The sequence below is a fragment of the Ammospiza nelsoni genome, chromosome 5 (assembly GCF_027579445.1).
Source record: "Ammospiza nelsoni isolate bAmmNel1 chromosome 5, bAmmNel1.pri, whole genome shotgun sequence".
Lineage (NCBI taxonomy): Eukaryota > Metazoa > Chordata > Aves > Passeriformes > Passerellidae > Ammospiza > Ammospiza nelsoni.
The window spans coordinates 69,500,192-69,520,004 of record NC_080637.1 but is presented as its reverse complement, the minus strand read 5'-3'; the positions used below and the strand labels follow the sequence as shown (position 1 = coordinate 69,520,004).

The 19,813-nt window shown below is 44.8% G+C and overlaps 1 protein-coding gene across 1 annotated transcript in view; it reads left to right on the top strand.

Moving 5' to 3' along the window:
• Window positions 1-19,813, top strand: part of CACNA2D4 (calcium voltage-gated channel auxiliary subunit alpha2delta 4) — a 119,548-nt gene that overhangs the window by 19,299 nt on the left and 80,436 nt on the right. Inside the window, exons 10-18 of the mRNA XM_059473076.1 lie at window positions 405-494; window positions 6,665-6,778; window positions 7,856-7,934; window positions 9,879-10,012; window positions 10,877-10,894; window positions 12,102-12,179; window positions 13,433-13,513; window positions 15,634-15,708; window positions 16,872-16,958. Of these exons, the coding sequence (XP_059329059.1) occupies window positions 405-494; window positions 6,665-6,778; window positions 7,856-7,934; window positions 9,879-10,012; window positions 10,877-10,894; window positions 12,102-12,179; window positions 13,433-13,513; window positions 15,634-15,708; window positions 16,872-16,958 (756 nt within the window). The remainder of the gene's footprint in view (window positions 1-404; window positions 495-6,664; window positions 6,779-7,855; window positions 7,935-9,878; window positions 10,013-10,876; window positions 10,895-12,101; window positions 12,180-13,432; window positions 13,514-15,633; window positions 15,709-16,871; window positions 16,959-19,813) is intronic.

The window sequence follows — 19,813 nt, the reverse complement described above, 5'->3', positions numbered from 1 at the left end:
CACAGAGTATGACTACAAAGGGTGATGCCTTTGCAGGGATTCCCAAAGGATTCCCAAACATCCTAAACACTGTCTTGCAGAGAGGGTTTAATTTAAGCAGATCAATGCCACTTAAGTCATAGACAAGCATTCACATTTTTATTTTTCCCCCTGCTGTTGCTTTTGGGTGCACAGGATGTTTTATTTTTCCTGAAGGAGCAGATAAGGGCAAGTCAGATTCCCAGATTTTCCCCTTTCATGATCTTACATGGATCCTCAGTACTTCACAGTCCAGAGACTGAGAAATGCAGTCCTGCTGGAGCTACATTGGCACAGCCTATTCTGGGCCACCCTTTCCTGCCCTGCTCAAAGGGAACACCCTGCCTGCAACTCATTCCTGGTTTTCTTCCTTCTCTTTTTGCCAGCACTTCAAGCAGCTGGTGGAGGAACTGCAGGCAAAAGGAGTGGGGACAGTGAGCAAGGCTTTGACAGAGTCCTTCAAAATCCTGAGAGAGGTAAGAGTTGGTGCTGGTGTGAGGCTTGAAAGTCCCTGCCCAGCCCTGCACTCCTCTCCCCCAGTGTCAGCACATCCCTCAGGCTGCTGCAGTGTGGAGCAGGCAGGAGCTAATCTCATGGATCCCACATTTATCACAAGCAGTGTGCAGGGCTCACCCATCTCAGGGGAAGTGTTGGTTTGTGCATGATGTCCACAGCCAGCAGTCCCTGCCCAGGAAGGATCAGGAGCCAGCAAAGCTGTGGCTTCGTGACTTTTCTTAATAAGCCACACAACTGGGCATTGCCCAGGCACCTTTCCAGATGATGGCAATAAAATACAACTGATTGCTGAGGGCCACAGTTCTGGTTGTAAGTAATGTTATTAGTGAGCAGTGGTGATAATGAAGACATGGAAGATTATTCTTCAGATTTATTTCAATGTCACTTTGCTGAGTGTCAGTGCTTGGGGAAGAAATCACAGGTACAGGAGAATTAATCCCTCTGAAAAGAACCATAAATTATTCATTGCTTCATTGAATAGGAAATTCAGTAGCCTGGAGGAAAATGTACAATTTAATTCTGTTTCTTAAGGAATGGTAACAAGGAAAAGGACTAAGAAGAAGCTGAATACCCCCGTCCCCTCATGGCACTGCATATAGTGGGGTTGTGGCTCATAGAATCATAGAAGGGCTTGGGATGGAAGGGGCCTTAAAAGCTGAGACAAATATGTCCTCCACTGAAACAGTGAACCAAAAGTACCTCCAGGGAGTGTTGCCCATGCACCCCAGTAGATTAATGTGACTCCACTGCAGTAATAGAGAACAAACTCTTTGGTGGGTAAAGAATTTATTTCTTCTCTCTATTTAGCATTAAAAAATAGAGTCAACAATTTCAGCAGTCATCACTTATCTTGATTCTTGTTGAGTCTGTCTTGCTCAACAAGCTCTAAACAGCTCTGAGGTTGCTCTTGGACAGTGCAACACCCAGTGGTGACAGAACCTTCTGCTGTTTTCATTCACAAGGTGAAGTACTGCTTCTCTCATGCCTTTTGCTCACCTTGGGTCTGGGGAGAAGGCTCAGGCATTGAGCACCTGCAGATGAGGAAAGGTGACATGCTGTTCTGTGCCTAGGAAATGGCTGTCCATAAAACAATATCTTTGTTACCAAAGAAATGTGTGAAGCAGAGTGCCTTAATATCAGCAGCTGGAGCACCCCAGGCTCTGCAAGTAGCACAGCCTAAGATAAAAGGGTGTCCCCTGCCAAGTGCTCATGGGGTTTGAGGGCTCTCTGAAATCATCTCCTCGAGTTTCTTAGACCTGTATGGGTAAGAGCAGAGGAAAAGGATTTTAGTCAGTGTGCCCCAAAACAAATCTGTGCAGTCACAGTCAGCAAAAGGGGGAACTTTGGTGGAATTGACCACCCCCTTCTCATCAGACAAAATTCCCACTCTCAGCTGTTCCTCAGGCTCTCCTGTTATTGCTCACGGGAGCACACAGGAGAATGAAAATTGCAGCATCACACTGATGAAACAGGCTTTGCTGATTACAAGAGACAACCAGTAATATCTGTAATGAGAGTGGCTGCAGAATTTCCCTGGTAATTTTCCTCAGTCCAATTGCTTACAGAATTAATAGCCCAGCAGAGACCCACTCAATGAGGTATTAGTAGCAAAGAGGGCTTGAAGAAGAGCACAAATCTCTCACTGTCTTTGTTCTCCTCCATTATCCTCTGGGGGAGACAGGGCATATTTTAATCCATGACACAATTTGCAGATCAGTTTCAGGAGAACAGCCAGCCAGAGACACCCCCCCATCCCTCTCTGCCATGCTCAATAAACCACTTGAACTCTCCATTTCAATTTAGCCACAAACTAAGTGGTTTCAATAAAATATGCATCCAAGGGAAGCCATGGTCTTAAGCACACATTTATGAAGTGCTTCAAAATTCTCAGGTGTTAAGTGCTATCTTTGAGGTATTTTCTTATTTATTAAATTTTAATCTGTCTCACTGCTCTCCTCTCTTCCTTGTTTCAACAAGCTTGGCCTGCCTTGTTCTCTCCCCTTTTTCCTGCAGGATTTATACCCCTTTGTTCTGCTTCCAGGCTGCTTCCACCATCCTCCCAACAGTGTGTGAGTGCTGCAGCTGAGAGCTATCAGGTGCTAAGCAGAGCAGAATAATTGCCTTCCCTGTTTTACACACCGTAGTCCTCTTAACAGGACGTAAGACAACAGCTACAGTTTTTTTTTCAGGCACTGTCACATTGTTAATTCCTATTCAGCTGATGTGTCTCTGCAGCATCCCTCTCCAGGCAGTATCCACCCTCCTCTTCTGTGTTCAAGCCACTGCCTCTGCTTTCCAATGTGCATCTGTCCTCCTTTCTCAGGATACACTCAGAGCAAGTATTTTGAAAGCTGTTGCTTTTCCCACCCTGTGGAGGACAAGAAAAGCCAAGTTCTGCTTTCCAAGGCCACCTTGGATGTTTCCTCTTACCACCAGGCTGATTTAGTCATGCCTTGACTCACTGCTGATCTCAGGAATCACATAAATGTTGAAGTTAATTGAGTGGGTCATTCCAGAATGGCTATAGGTGGAAAAAAGTGATGAAACTGGTAACAGATTGGATTTCAGTGAGACAAAAAATTCTGAGTAACTTGAGCAAACTGGTGCCATAAAAAGCATGAACCTGTGTGCTGATTTAAGTAAGCAAAGGTTTGTGGCCTCTCACTTGTGTCTATTGATTTACGCATTCACAAGATGCATGTGTTACTCATTTTTCTAGTAGCATGCTAGATGTTTGAGGGTTTATCCATCCATTTTCTGTGTTTTCTGTTGATTGCCTCTTCATCCTTTGGGATCTTGTATAGTCCCTGTCAGGTCTCAGCCCATAAGGCAAGTAGTTCAGCTACACCTTCTGCAATTCTTTCCCTTCATGCTGAGCACATATTATTCAAATGCTTTAAATTAGTCTTTTCCCTAACCCTGCCACTTTGTGACCCTGCCTCTAATTCATTCATTCTTTTCTTAGTTTCCTATCACTTCAGTGAGTACCCAGCCATTACAATATTTTCCTTTTGATGATAAAGGATGGAGGCTCTAAAGAATCTCTGCCTGACCATCTCCCTCTGTTTATCATTTGGCATTGTATTATTTTTACTCCCTTTCTTGATTCTTCTATGAACACTTAGAAATTATTTCTTGATTCCAGTCACATTTTTATGGACCCAGATTCTACAGCATCTTTTTCAGGATATGCAAAGCTCAGGCTTTCCTGTTTATCAGTTCCTGCTATCTTGCTTAATGCCCTTTCTCGTTTCTCCTTCACTGGCTTTGTTTTCTTGTCTACTGCTGATTTTCTCCCCATGAGATGCTTTCCACCAAGTTTGAATTTTCAGTAGTTCTGGAGGCCATTCCAGAGGCAGGTCTGCATAAATAATGGGTCAGGAGAGATGGAGAGGGGCTGCTCAGTCCCCTGGTCAGGCATGCACATAATCAGCACGCCTGCCTGCACATCTCTGGGCCATGCTGATGGTTCCAATCTCTTCACTGGGAGCTCTGTGCCAGCCTATAACTGCAGAGTAAAAGGCAATGAGCAAACAAGGGAGTGCAGGAAACTGTGACCCTGAATTAATTAGATCATGCCTCTTAGTCCTGGCAACGTGACTGAAGTTACACAGCTCTGTGCCTCCTTCACTGACCCAGCTCTAGCCTGCAAGTCTTCAGACATCTCTTCTGTGGACATGTTATTCCTCATCTCCCCTTCTTTCCTGCTCCTGAGACTTCAGTCGGAGCAGGGAATTATGCTCAGAGCTTGCTGCAAATGCTGTCAGATCATTTGCTACAGCTGCAGCCAGTCACAAAGGACCTAAAAACCAGGGATTACCTCTTGTTCGTTTGTTTTCTAAATCTGTCTTTTTAATCTCCATTTCTATGACACTGATGATCTCATTTTCCCTGTTGAAAATATCATCTACTCCTGTAATTAGGAGATTGCTGGTTCTGATATAACATCCAATTTCTCAGTATCTCAGAATTATGAGTTCTGAAGTAAGCTTCATGAAGAGATCTTAAGTCATTTGATGAAATGGTGAGTGACCTTAATTAAGTGTTAATTTAATAATAATCCAAACAGACATATTGTAGATTGCAACAGTTAGGAATAAGCTGCTTTCATAACCACAAGGTTCCTATATCTGTGATCTGAGCCTCATTCTGACAACATCTCCTGCACCCTGTGCCTCCCTCATGGTCACTCACACTGTCTGTTTTCCCTGCTAATCTGCACTCAGTTGATCTCTGTCCTAGAAATACCTCACTTGAGGCTCTGGTTTTTTCCTACCTGCTGGTCTTTAGCAAAATTCCATGAGGCTCTCACCTGCTTTGCTAAGAGCATCCTTTGCATCCTGTTGTACACCCTCAGCCTTTACTGCCTGTCTCCCCTCTGAATGTGCTGCTGTGGGGGACATGAGAGAGGAGGAGGAGCACATCCAAACACCTCATCCTGACTTGGTATTTCCCAGAGATGTTTCACTGAGAGCAGCTAGTTAGAAATGACCCTGTTACAGCATCCTTCTGATCACTCCTGATCATCTGTCCTGGTTCTGCTCAGTGATACAAGCAGGGGCACAGCCAGAGAGGGTTTGTACCTCTGATCATTCAGAGGCTGTTGAATCCATTCTCTCTGCAGTGTAGTTACAGGTGCTGTGTGAAGTTGGAGGAGGCAGGACTGATAACATAGATGGTGGCAGAAGGGGATGTTATGGTGATATTAGCACTGAGCCCAGTAATTTCATAATAAGGAGTGGTGAAATTACTGGGGAAATCTGGGCTTGGAACTGGCATCAAGGTACTGATGGTCATGATGTTAATCTGCAGTGGAACCACAGGACCAGCCATGTTGGAAAAGGCATTTGTCTGTCATAACATAGCATTACCAAACCCTAAAGGAGTTGGGAATTGAACCCTAAAACATCTAAAAACTCCCAGTTCATGGCCTGTGCTCTTGTTCTCCCATCCAGGGATTTAATTTTATACAATTAATTGTGCCATTTGCATACCTTTTTTTTTCCATAAGATATAACTATCCAGTTTAAAATTGCTGCTGTTTGATGTAACCTTAATCGCCCTTCAGCTGGTCTCCTGTATACTCTTATCTCGTATTATTGCCTCTCATTAATCTTTGTTAGCAGGAGAGCTTTTGTTTCTCCTTCTTCCATAATTTTTTCACTCTGCATCAATTTCTGCACCCTCCTCTGTTGATCAGATTTTCCTTCTCAGAGCATAGCAGCAGTGAGGGGCAGGACAAGGAGAAGCACAGAGTGCCACAGAGCTGGCAGCTGCAGCCAAGTGCTCAGTTCTGTCCCTGGGATGTCCTCAGCCGCCTCTGCTGCTGGCTTTAGCACTGTGTTGGTGCTGCAGGAGGCCCTCAGTTCTCCAGAGCAGGTACCTGAGGGCATGGGAAGCACATGGAGCAGGAGACAGGCGGCATTCCAAGGCTGGCTCTCCCTGGCTGGATAGGCAGGGTCTGGCTTGCTTGTAGGAGCACATCTGTCCAACACCTCTGCAAGTGCCCTTGGGAGCATGGCAGTGTTTGTACCAGAGTCCTGGTGCACTTCTGCTCTGCCTGAAATCTCTCTTATGCATAAATAACAGGTCATCTGTCATGTCAGTGTATGGCCTCTCTAGCTGGCACGTCCATAACCTTTCCCAGCTCCAATGGCAGTTGCCTTCTTTTTTCATATGCTCCTGCCTTTCTTTGCTGTTCTTTGGCTGACTGATGGATTCATCCTGGAATAATGAGTCTGATTTCCCACTCCTCTCACATTTTCTGCCATAAAAAGTGACAGTTACTGCTGTCAAATCAGCATTGCCGTGTTTATGGTCAATCCATAGTTGTTTTGCATAAACTAATGCGACTGTGCAAGATGTGAAGCAGCAGGGAATCACACCCTTCCTCCACAGCACTTATTTTTTCCTCATTATTTTACTTCTGCAAAGCCTCCTGTGTCTGCATGTGCCAGGCAAGGCTGTATAAATAAAAAATCTATATGCAGCATGCGAACACAATCATCTTTCTGAGCAGTGTGGGGTTTGCAAGTGGAAGTCAGGATGTGGCCCACTGTGAATAAATAGAGTGCAGTTCATCAAAACCAGCCTGTGGTGGGTAAGCAGTGCTCTCCCTCTCTGTTTGTAGTTCAGAGATGCTGGCCAAGGAGGTCTGTGTAACCAAGCCATCATGCTGATCACCGATGGAGCCGTGGAGGATTATGAAGCTGTCTTTGAAAAGTACAACTGGCCCGATCGGAAGGTTTGGCTGGGAAGTGAGAAATGGAAAGGGAGGGGAAAGGGGCTGTTCTGCTGTGCTGGGAGGGGGAGAGCATGAGCCAGGATATCAGGCAAAGCTGAGCATTCACATATTCCAGTACCTGAGTACCCATGGGCACCTGACTGTAAATGCAAACAAAGCAGCCAGGCAGGAGCTTGCTGTGGTGATTTCTGAGGTGAGAGGGTTATAAATGCAGATCTCTAGGTCAGGGAAGCTTTTCTTTTTCATACACTTTGTTTTCTAAAGGTGTGGGCAATCTAAATGTTCTCCTGGTGAGATTATAAAGACTGAATTGAGTATTTCAAAATTAAAAACTAACTCATGCTAAGAGTTTTAATCCCATGTAGGACTGTTTATAACTGGTCCTGTTCAGAAAAGGTTTGGCTATTCCAAGTTCTTATGGTGGTATGGGGAATGATCCAAACAGCCCTTCTAGGTGCCTTCCAGCCCTGTTTACTCTGATGTCTGTGATTACAGGCTTGCACTAGCAGAGCTGGCTGTGAAAATGTAATAGACCGCTGCTCATCCTAAACCCTCCTGATTTATTTGTTTACCTCATCCCAGCTAGCAGCAATGCACAAAGGGAGAGAAGCAGCCTACTGAGAGACCAGAGCAGGGGGCTGTTGAAACAGTTTATTTCAGGATTGGCTCTTTTGTTGGTGGTCAAATGCAAGAGAAATGGTAAAGCTCTCTCTAAATGATTCATGTGGCCCGCTGTTCTCCTGGGTAAAGGATTCCTGGGAGCTATAAACCACTCTGCATGTGGTTGCCGAGTGCCTGGCAGAGCTGCTATTATAGAATCAAACAGAATTTGCACTTTTGCTTTGTTATTCAGATGATCCTGGGTGCTACTTGGCTTTCTGGGCTTATTGTAATTGGAAATTAAGTTCCAGGCCACAAAACAGGAAACAAATGGTGCGAGAGGCTCCTGTCTCTGTGTGAAAGCAGAGCTATTTCTCTCACCACGTTCACACCAGTGGACAAGGGGATGCCAAACTTCAGCCCTTTGGATTTGGTAGCACATTGCAGCCTCATTCTCCTGTCTTTGCATGCTCCTAGGTGCGGGTGTTCACGTACCTCATAGGACGGGAGGTCACTTTTGCCCCGAACGTGAAATGGATCGCCTGCAACAACAAAGGTGCTGTGTGGGAATGCTGCTCAACCTCCCTGCACCCCTCCAGGGCTCACCCACCACTGCTGGGGCCCACAAGCCCCTGCTTGGAAGACAAGCTAAGGAAAAAGCAGCCCCTGCTGGCCCACGTGAAGTGTGCCTGTGTCCAACTAACACAAGTGCTCCGTGCTGAGCCACCGCATTTTCCTGTCACCCTGCCAAGGGACACTATGACCAAGATTCATGCTGGCTGTAGTCCACCTAAGTCCCCTGTGCTTATTGTGTCCCAGTTGCTGGCTTTTGACAATCTGTCCAAAGCTCTGTTAGAGAGCCTGACATCTTTTGGCTGAGACATAAAACAAACATTGCTGCTTTAAAGGTTTTACAGCAATTTTCACAAGGTCTGCAGGTTAACCCCTGTATTCTGGCCAAATTCTTTGTGTGTAAGTGATTTCCACTGAGATACAAAAATAGCTTGTTAATCCCACCCCAAACCCACTATTCTCTCTATCTGGCATGAAATTAAATGAATGAGAAAATCCATCCACAGTAAGTGAGTCACCTCTGTGCATTTGGGGCCAGTTAAAAAGTCAAGTTAGCACTGTCAGAGTCTGCAAGAGTAAAGGAAGAAAGGGAAAAACGCCATCCACGTTTGAGCATGACCTGGCCTCTGGAGACAGCGATGCTGGTTGCATCAGTGTCCTGTATAAACAGGGAAAGGAAGGCAAAACTGAAGCTGGGTGTCAGGTACAGACTTTTCCAGCCTGAGCAGTGCTTCCAGCAGAGCATGAAATGCATGGGAACATTTGCTGCTGAAAACAGTTGACAGGAGAGCTGCTGGCCTGTAGAATGTCTGTGAGCTGGGGATGCTCAAGACTCAAGCATTCGTCTAATTAGCACTATGAATTACATATAATATTTTTATGTTTTGTTAAATGAAGCAAACCCCTGGGTTTTAAATTCTGTATTCAGCCAGGAGATCAGTGACAGAGACTTCATGGTACTGTGGGTTCACTGTAAAATGTCAGAATGCATTCTTCTGAATAACCAGGTAACAAAAATGTGCTCTGTGCACTTGCATTCTCACTTAGCAGATCTGAGCTGTGCAGAGGGCTCCCTGATTTTGGTTCTTCTGTTTCAATGCATTGTGTAACTCTTTTGGTCTTTGTTTTAAAGCACACTAAATCTGTTTGCACATCACAAAGCTTATCAGAACATGAGCCCTTTCACATGGCAATGTTTTCCTGGTGTTTGGGAAGTTTTCCATCTGACATATTCTATCCTGTACCAAGTGCAACCAATGCCTGTGGTAAGAAGCAGGACACAAGAATCCTTATGACATTACTGTGTTAGCACTTCTGACCAGCAGGTACTTCTGTGAGGGCCTTTTGGTAACTTGAGAACATCCTTGCCCTGTACTCTTGTAGTTTTAGATGGCTGTGTGTCCAGCTGCAGGGACAAAGCTTTGGAAAGAAGTAACTTGCACTTTTTATTCTGCTTTCAATGTGTAGATGGAAGTAGTTGCCATCCTTGAACGTAAAACTAGGCAGACTGAAGAGTGCTGGAAAAAGATCTGGAAAAGGAAGTGGAATTTTATCTTAATATAAAATAGGGCAGGGCAAGTGGGTAGCCTGGTGAAAAACCTTTGCTTGCATATGTTTGGCCTTCCAGAATAAAGGCACTCTGATCAGTGGAAGGTTTTTCCTGACACCCAAAGCAACATTTTGCATCTGCTTTGCACAAATCTGGTTATATCAAGACTCTCATCTTGCACATTGCTTCAGCATTTTTGGAAGAACAGAACCACTGCTTTGAAACTCTAGATTTCCACAGGTGCTTTTGGATGTTAAGGCCCATTTTACAAAGAGCAGATTACCCAGCCTTTGACATTCAGTTTTCTAGCTTTGCACTCATTTAGAAACAAGGGAGATGTGTCAGCAGAGTGACTCACAGCTCTGTTTCTCCATGAAGGCTACTACACTCAGATCTCCACGCTGGCAGATGTCCAGGAGAATGTCATGGAGTACCTGCACGTGCTCAGCCGGCCCATGGTCATCAACCACGACCACGACATCATCTGGACCGAAGCCTACATGGACAGCGCGGTAAGGACCCCCAGCACGGGCCAAACCCCAAAGAAAGCCCTGAAACTTAGGGAAAACAGGCCAGGAGTTGTTTGGTTGGTAGAAATTACTGGGCTCTGGCTCTACTGAGACAGACAATATTTCTTTTCTGCTTACTCCTGGAGCTGAGGTGTGTGTGCAGACTCGGACACGAATCTGCAGTGACTCAGGTGCCCAGGACTAATCACACAGGCACAACATCACCTAAGATGTGCTTCTGTGCAAGCAGGGTGCCTTCTAAAGGATTGTTCACACAATAGGTCATTCTTGGCTCAGGGTAGGGTCACAGAGACTGATTTCCTCCCGCCCAGTAGCTAACTGCAAAGTGTTTGCTACTCATAGAGATTTCAACTGAGGCAGCAGGCTCACTCTTTCCTTCCTTAAACTAGCAGGACCTAACTCACCGCAGTGCCCAGCCCTGTGGGCAAAGGACACACTGCAAAAGACCAGACAGTCATCACTCCCAATGCCCCCTGCTTTGTCTCAGGCCTGCCCTGTGGGGAGACATTTGGCTCTGTGAGGGTGACGTGGGGTATCTTCTGCTGTATGAGCTGTGCCAAACAAGGGCTGGGACATGGTACTTGAGTGTACTTATCAAAGCCTCCAGAAGTGCTACTAATTATCCAGGAAGTTTATTTTATCAGCAGATTTGCCACCTCTGGTACTGGTGTATAGAGTCATGCTTCCCAAGGCAGTCACAGACATTTGTTTGCTGCACATGTTTTTCTGCATCTTGTTTCTTATCTCTTGTCTTGCCATTGTCTTCCTCTGTCCCAACCTGTCCTGTCTTTGATTCATTCCTCCATTCATGTATTCATTTGTGTGTTCATCCATGTCTTTCACCAGCTGCCACAGTCTGAGGAGGTAACTGCACCCTGTGTTTTGTCCATGTGCTGTGTCCCTTGTGCCAGTGCCAGCCTTCACAGCCACAGCTGGCCTGTACATCTGCAGGGGTGGGGGCTGCAGCACTGAGGCTCCTCTTGAACTGGCAAGAAGAGGAGAGGAAATGCTGGATGTACTGGAGAGCTGTGCTGTTGGTTCAGAGTGGGTAGGGCTATCTGTGTTGTGCGGTGGCTTAATTCACCTGATCTCTTTTTCCACATGTCCAGAGTAGTTTACTTGCTGTGTGTTAGTGTGAGTGTTGCTGTAAATGGGAAGATTGCACACAAAATCATCCAGAGAAGTAGCTCAAGATACCAAGTGCAAATCTCCACCAAGTGATTAGATTGCTGACTTGTTCCTTTATGGCTCTCAGCATGCTCTGTAGTAGGGACTGGAGGTCATTTCTTGCCTTACTACTCACACCAAATGAGAGATGGAAGGAGTGATGTTACCAGCAGTAAAGGATGGGAATCTTTTGATAGGTGGTGTGTTTGGGAGACTCCTTTGCACATGACTTGCCTGTTTTACCTCCTCTCATGTGCTTTTAGAGCATCTGTCCTCTGTTGAATTGGGAACATCTCTTATCTCATTACATATGCATGTCCTGTATCCCTCATAGAGATAGCTAACTGTGGTGTATCTGTTTGGATCATTACTTTGTCTCTTTTTCCTGAGCTTAGATGGCTGAGTAACAAGTGTATATAAGTAGGCTTTGTGTGCATTTGTGCCATTTAAATATTTGTCTGTGGTGTTTTTCATTTGTGGTATTCATATGTTTGCAGTATACCTTGTTTGTGATTTTGCTCATATTTGTGTTGCTTTTCTCTGTTCTGTGCTGTTTGTGTTGGTGTATTTTGCACTCATTGTATAAGTGCCCATGTCTACACTCACAAAGAGTGGTGGGTACAAATTGTGCCACCACTTCTTCAGGTTCCTGTCTCTTCATTAAAACAACTCTTCAATGCATTTCACTGGCTTTCATCCCATCCTCATCACCCCACAAGAACAAGCATCCATCCACAGTCCTCTTGGACACTGAGTATTTAAAAGTGTTGCCATCTGTTTCCTGAGTGGGAGACAAGGAGGTGGCCAATTGCACATCTGGGGTCCTTGGGAGTTGCATCTCCTTGCACTGGTGCTCCTGGGGTGCTGCACTTGCTGACACAAGTTCTCCTCTTGTTCTTGGCAGCTCTTTGCATCCCAGGCTCAGAGCCTGCTGCTCATGACGACGGTGGCCATGCCAGTGTTCAGCAAGAAGAATGAGACGGTGAGTGAGACAGAGGCAACACAGCTTTGTGGGACTCTAAAGCCAAAGGGGCTCTGAACAAACATTCAGCCATCAGGGAAGGCAGCAGAGCTCTGGCAGGGTGGATGGGTGATCATTTATCTGCCAGAATGATAGCCTGTGATTTCTTTAAAACACCCCTTAAATATGACGCTTCTTGTTTTATCCCTTCCATTTTCAAACCAAGCCTAGTTTACAGAGCCTGAAATTTCAGGCTGAAAGAGATCATTACCTTGTCTAGTCTGCATTTTATTGCAGACCTTTACATCTCACACAGATGAGTGAAATATCCTGGTTTTGGCAAAAGCATCATTGAAGAAAGGCATCCAGGCCCAAGCTCTCTCTATTGTGGTTTTTAACTCTCAGTGAAAAACTGGTGTCTGAATTCTGCTTTTAAGTTGTCTGACCTCACCTTCCTGTCATAATGGCTTCCTCAGATTAAAAAGCCTGTACCCTTTAGTAAGTTCTCATGGGAAGCATCTTCTACACTGCCATAAAATCAAACCTGTCTATCTTGATAGGATTAAAAAGGTTGAATTAGTTCGATGATTTGATAAGGGCATTTCCTCTGGGGTTAGAAACCCTTTAGGCACTCTTTTCTGTAGCATTTCTAATTTCTCAGCATGCTTTTAAAATGGAGAATGGTACCTTATCAGTGCTGTACAAGGGATAAATTCTTCATCCAGGTCCTACAAGTGACTGTGTGCCTTCTCCACCTGGGGCTGACCATAGCCTGCATTAGCACAGCACTGCAGTGGGAGTCTGGGTGTATTTTATCCATAATGCTCTCCAGCTGCTTATTGAAAAAACAGATCCCCATGCCATGGAGGGGGGATTTCCTTTTTTCAGGGTTAACAGTTTTGTATTTGGCATTTATTTAGTTGGCCCAATTTATCAACCTGTTCATGTTGTCGGTTTGCATTATTTTCTTGACCTTATTGCTATTTACACATACTGAATGCAGGGATTTGCCCTCAAAACTTGTTGTCAGTGATTTTGTTACTTCTGAATCACAGCAGTGAATACTGATTAGTGTTGTGTAGAAATACTCTTCTCCATGAACACTGGAATAACCTCTGTGGAGTTTTTGAAGTATATTAATTGGTTTTGAATAACCACTTTCACAGAAGCCTAGAGGGGATGGGTGAGAAACTACTAGGCAGACCATAATGTGTTTTCAGGTATAAAATTATGCAGGTTTTGCTTCTGAAAATGGATTCTCCTTTGTGTTAAAGCGATCCCATGGCATTCTTCTGGGTGTGGTGGGCTCTGATGTACCACTGAGGGAGTTGCTGAAACTTGCTCCACGCTACAAGGTAAGACTGAGATAATGCAGTTGGTTCCTTTGCACAGCAGAGTCACTACTCACACTTCCATGGGCATGACTGAAAAATCACTTCTGCTGCTCTGTAGGAAAAACTGTGAGCCTGAGGGAAGAGTTGGATGTAGTGGTGTGTGGTTTCCATACAGCACATATGAAATAATTTACTACTACAAGCTTTTAGGCTGCTTCAGCAACACAAGGACTGGGTGATCCAGTAGGTTGGCAAAAGGTCATGGAACCTTTGCATCCTGATGGTCACCAGCCTAAATCTCTCAGAGATGACAGCCTGTATTAGAAGAATTGAAGTTTTATATCCAGTTCCCAGTGGACAAGAGCTGCCATGCCAGCTGGCAAAAAATGTATTCTTTTCACTGTCAATATTCTTAGCTGAAAAACTGAGGGCTGAATGGATTGTGGAGAGCCAACTCTCCTGTCATGCCTAGAGGTTCCTTTCTCCAGATCAGCATGATGGTTTCTTGGCAGGACAGTGTACAGAAAGTTGGCTTTCACTCATTTTATGCTGTACCTGGATAGAGTATTTGCTCTCCAGAATTGTTAGTCAAAAAACTTTCCATTAGCTCTGTGTTCAATGTATCTTAAAAAAAATGTTCATCCATAGGAAATTTCCCCAGAGATGCACTGTTTGGTTTGGTTTCTGCTGTAGATTTCAGGCAGTGACCCTTTGTTCAGTCAGGAGACAACAAGCACATCCAAGGACCACCCTGAAATCTGGCAAGTTGAACCAACATTTCAAGTTTTTGTTTTCTCTTCAATAACTATCAGACAACTACTACCAGTGAGGCAGTTGTCCAAAATCTGATTGCTGAAGACTCACAGGACTGAAAGTGCTGTCAGAAGCTGTGAATTTCTGTGGTGCTTCCAGACATGGATTCAGGGCAGACCATTAACAGGCAGCTGTAGGAAATGATCCTGCAGACAACCCTGGAACTGAGAGTGTCAGGGTGCCTGCACTCAGCATGCAAAGCTGCCTGCTTTGGGTCAATTTTTATATGATTTCTATATAGGAATAATGCCTTTTTATCTCCCCCCCATGTCACTCAAAGGACAGATATACAATAATTTTTTTTTATTCTGGGCTAAGGAGTTTCACTGTTCTTTCCTCCAAGCAGTGCCAGGAAAGGAGGGGAAAAATTTTGATTTCATTATATCAGCAGCAGGACATATCTTCTCAGAAACTCCTCCAACTCCTGACCAGTTTGGAAATCTAGGGTCCTCAACTTGAATTCCCTAGTACATGGGCTCCAAAAGGACCAGTTCCAGCATTCCAGACCTCTGGAGCTTATATATTAATGATTGGGCTTTTACTGGGCTGGGAAATTTCAGCTTTAATGGGCCAAAAAAGAAATTTGCTGATCCAGTGTCTTGGTTTCATTTTTGCCACACTGAGTTAAGCCAAGTGTGGTTTTCAAGAAACTGCTTCACATAGAGATGGTCCAAGGTTTTGGTCTGGGATGTGTGAAATACAGAATTGATTCCCTGAATACACAGACAGACTGTAAATTAGTTACCTCCTCAATTCCCTACATTATCCCTCCAGGATTGTCTCTGTAGGAATAGAGTTGGAACTTTTTTTTTAAGATAGAAACTTTATTCATTGCTGTTTTTCTTGAGACATCTAATGTTTTGGCAAGCACAGGCTATCTGCAGATTTTTAGCAACTCAGGATGTAGTTGGAATTTGCATTATATATGGGCTTGAGCTGAGTAATGGCTCTCTTGGAAATCTCTCACAGATCAGGTCAGCCGGTGTCTGCTCTTGATAGATTATGCTATTCCTGAAAAATTGTTTTAAAACTAAAATTTTCCCTATCACTGCCCATTTCCTGTGCATCTCTGCTGTGGAGGGCTCAGTCTGCCTCTGGGTGCTGATTGTCCATGCTGACAATCAGACTGTAGGAGGACATATTTTTCTGAATGTGTACACAGACCAACTTCCTGCACATCCTTTTGTGCACAGACAGAGCAGACAAATACCTGCTTTGGGATGGATTCCACTTTCTGCTGGTCAATACCTTTAAAAGGAAAATATTTCTCAATATTGGTGGTGCCTGGGTGTGATCAGCACTGATTATTGTCATGCCTCTTTCTGCAGCTGGGTGTCCATGGCTACGCCTTCCTCAACACCAACAACGGCTACATCCTCTCACACCCCGACCTCCGTCCTTTGGTACGTGCAGCTGTGCATCTGAGACCCTTTGCTGGCTTGAACACGGGGACTTTCTGTGCTGCTTCTGATTCCTTTGGGGGTTTTGGGCTGTGAAGGCCACCAGCTCTGACATGCAGGCACCCAGGAGCAGGAGGGCCAGCTGGCCTCATTGCTGAGATGCCCAGCACGGGAGGATTTTACATTCCAGACACGTTTCTGGTCTGCCCAAACCCACCTGCTCACATCTATAAGCATTAGTGTGGTCACCACAAGAGAAAGCTGCTCTGAAGCCCCATGGTGGCCCTGTCTTCAGAAAGGCAGCTTTGGCCAGGGTCACCACAGGCACATGAAACCATATGTCCCTACATTATCCAAACCATTTATCATCAATACACTTTTAATTAACCTTCCTCTATATTTCCTAGTATCAAAAACAATAATCAACTGCCATCATCATTTCATAACCACCCCAAAACAAACTAACCCTAGAACTAACCCCCCCCCAAAAAAAAAAAACCAAACAAAAATATAAATCGTGATCATAAATCATCAACCAATCATCCACCAAATTTTACGTTCTTGTAAAGGTAAAGTGTGTGAAGAGAAGGGACACGCCGCGTTTCCAGGGCGGGGCAAGGCACAGCCCTTGCTGCTTTATCCCTGCAGCGTCAATTGGCCTCTCCCAGTCCGATTCACGCCTTCTCCCTCACCCGGAGATTAGGGGAATAGCCCTCTGGCGTCAGTTAGTTGTAGGTGAAAAGTCTCCCGTGAGTGCAGTTAAACCTGACTCCCATCAGAAGAGATCTCCTGATGGTATTATAATGTTAATGGGATTATACTCAGCTGCAGGGAAAAAAACTGATTTCCTGCAGGCAGGGGTGTTGCACTGATCTGTTTAGGGGAAGGAGGCCACAGCCTTTGCCTGTAAGTTTAGCTGTGTTCCTGTCTCTCCCATTGGGACTGCCCTAGCGCCTCACTGCCAGTGTAAAGAAATCTGTGACATGGGACCAAGAAATTCTGCCTACTGCACAAATTCTGCCTGCCTATTCAGAGAATAAATGAGACACCCCTATTTTTCAAATTACACACCAATTCTTAAAGGATTGGTTTAGGAATTGATGTAGCTACTTACTTGAATATTTTTCTTTTTCCTTTTTTTTTTTTTTTTTTTTTTTTAATTCCAGTATAAAGAAGGAAAGAAACTGAAGCCTAAGCCGAACTACAACAGCGTAGATCTTTCAGAAGTGGAGTGGGAAGACCAGGATGAAATAGTGAGTGTCAGAAAGTGGATTTAGCCTCTTGTAGCACCTTCTTTCTACTGCTTTGTGTGCCTGTATGGAAGGTGAGGGGGGCATTCCTGCTGTTTCTCTGTGCCTGACTGGCTCTGACTAAGAGAGATGGGTGGTTTACAGGAGGACAAAAGATGAAGCTCCCCTACCAAGTGCTTGCCTTCCTTCCCAGTATGAGTTTTCCTTCTTATGGAACAAAGAAGAAGTGCTGGGAAGAGGAAGGAAGCACTTTGGAGGATGCTCCAGGGAGCCAGTCTGTGTGTACAAAGCCTAATGCTGCCTTAATACAAAGCCAGAGTAGTTTAGGAGTGTGGCAGTGCCCTGTGATGTCACCCACACATGCAGTGTGTGAGATAAAGCTGAAGCCACTCCACTAATGAGATCAGGAACAAGGAGTACATTCATCAGGGGACTAAAGCTTGCAGTCACTATTAGTAATAAACACAGAGGAAAAACAAATTCCAGAAACCACCTTACTGCGCAGGTGTGGAGTTACTGAAAGCAGTAACTGACCAGAGAGAAAAGATGAAAAGAAAAGCCAAACTCTTTTCTACTGTCTTTTGAGCAAAATTATTAACAAGTGGTAAAGAAGAAACAGTGTACACCTGTAAGAGCTGCACACTGCTGCTTTGCACACCTAGGACCTCAGGTAAAATGAGCACATAGAGAGGTTCCTCTGTGGCTGGTTTTATTTTACTCAGAACTAGGAGGAAATGGATACCTAAATGACTAAGATAAGAACTGAATGTGGAGTAAGATAGAATTAGCTGTGATGCTTCTGGATTACAGGAGAGACTGCTGAGATAAACGGATCTGATGCTTACAGATATCCACTTAAACAGGCAGGACAAACAGCAGCAAGGGGATCAAAGTAGCTACTGCCACTAGTGTAGGCCAAGTATAAAGGCAGCATCAAAGGAGTTTGGGAGGGGGAAGAGTGGCAAATTGAGAAAGGGAACACAGCAGAACTATGTAATGTGGAAAGCAAGACAAAAATAAGTGGTCTTACATGCAGTGGAACCACCAAGATGCAAGTTGCCAGCAGCTTTGTTGTAGGTTCACTGATCTCCTAGAGGACTTTACTCCCATTGCAGTTTTCTCTCTAACTGGAACCACTTTTAGAGCTATACCTCTTTGCCTAGTTTGCTGTTAAAAAAATTAATCTAAGAAATGAAAGAATTATCTGCTTTGCTCTCATGTTTATTTGGCTAGTGGGCTCATGACAAAGTCAGTCTGACCAACTGACACTGATACCTGAATGCAAATACAATACCAAGTGTAAGGTTTCTGTTCATAGGCAATCAGAGTAAAACTATCCGGGGGACAAAAAAATCATGAAACCAGCATGAGAAACAAAAAGCAACTTTGTCTTCCTGTACTGCATCTTCCAGAAGAAAGAAAGATTGCAGTCACAGAGGGTGCAGAGAGATTCAGTGACGTGAGCAATATCTGCAGTGTGACTTCAGCAAGTCTAGAGGCTCTCAAGATACACCCACTGCAGCAGAAAGCTGCCAACATTTCAACACTCATATTTGTAGCTATGGTATTAGATCAATGACAGACTCCACATCAGTTGCAGTATAATCTCAGCAATGCTGATAAGCAGCACATTCAGGCTGGAAAATATGCCCAAGTGCTAATGATGTGTAATGCAGCAAAAAGCAATCCAGGAGAGGCAAGTTGGCATTGTCTGAAAAACACCAACTGGTGCACAATGGTGCAACCTGCAGCCAGGCAGCAGCAAGGGCTTGTCTGTAAAGCAGCACAGGGATATTTATAGTGTGAGGGGCAAAAAGGAGAAGGGTCAAGGGTCTGGAGGGGAGTGGCTGAGGTCTTTTGGTCTGTTCAGCCTGGAGGAGGTTGAGGGAAGACTTCAGTGCAGTTACAGCTTCTCTGAGAGAGGGAGAGGAGGGGCAGGCACTGATCTCCTCTCTGTGGTGACAGTGACAGGACTCAGGGAATGGCCTGAAGCTGTGCCAGGGCAGGTTTAGGTTGGGTATCAGGAAAAGGTTTTACCCACAGAGGGTGGTTGGGCTCTGGAACAGCTCCCCAGGGCAGTGGGCACAGCACAGGCTGCCAGAGCTCAAGGAGTGTTTGGACAATGCTCTCAGGCACAGGGTGTGACTTTTGGGGATGGTGCTGTGCAGGGCCAGGAGTTGGACTTGCTGATCCTTGTTTCCAGTTCAGGATATTCTATAATTCTAAACTCAGAACAAATCCTGCAGGCTGTCAGACCAGAACAAAGAGTATGCCGAGGCTTTGGAAGAAGGCAAAACACTCTTAGCCAAAAAGGAGTAGTAGTACCAGTCAGTGTTTTCATTTCCAAGATGTGGGCCTTGGGAAACATGAGCTTTATATTCTAGGTCTGTAAATAACCCACATCAAACAGCCATAATAAACAAAACCATGGCCTTGTAAAGCCAGTGCAGTTGAGACTGGCTAGCACCTGAATGGAGGCCTGTTTCTGGAAGTAAGGAAACAATTTGTGAATGAGTAAGTTACTTCCCACCTGTTTTTTTTCTATCCAGCCTGAAGCAATAGACTTGATATGCTCTGGCAGGCTGGACCTGAAGTCAAAGCCTCTCTACTTGTGGAAAAATTTCCTGGATCTTTCTTGCAAGAGGCTGGGAGTCACTGTGAAAATTACATTTTACCTTTGGAACCTGGGTTGAATAAAGTGGTCTTCTCACTGCCTACCCTGCTCTCATATATTCTTGCTTTACTGTGCTAAACAGCTGCTTTGCTGCCCCTCAGAAGTGTTGCTGAATACAGCCTATAATTTATAAATCAGTTTTTAAAATGTCAAAGATCTTTGGATTCAGTCTGAGGGAGTTAGT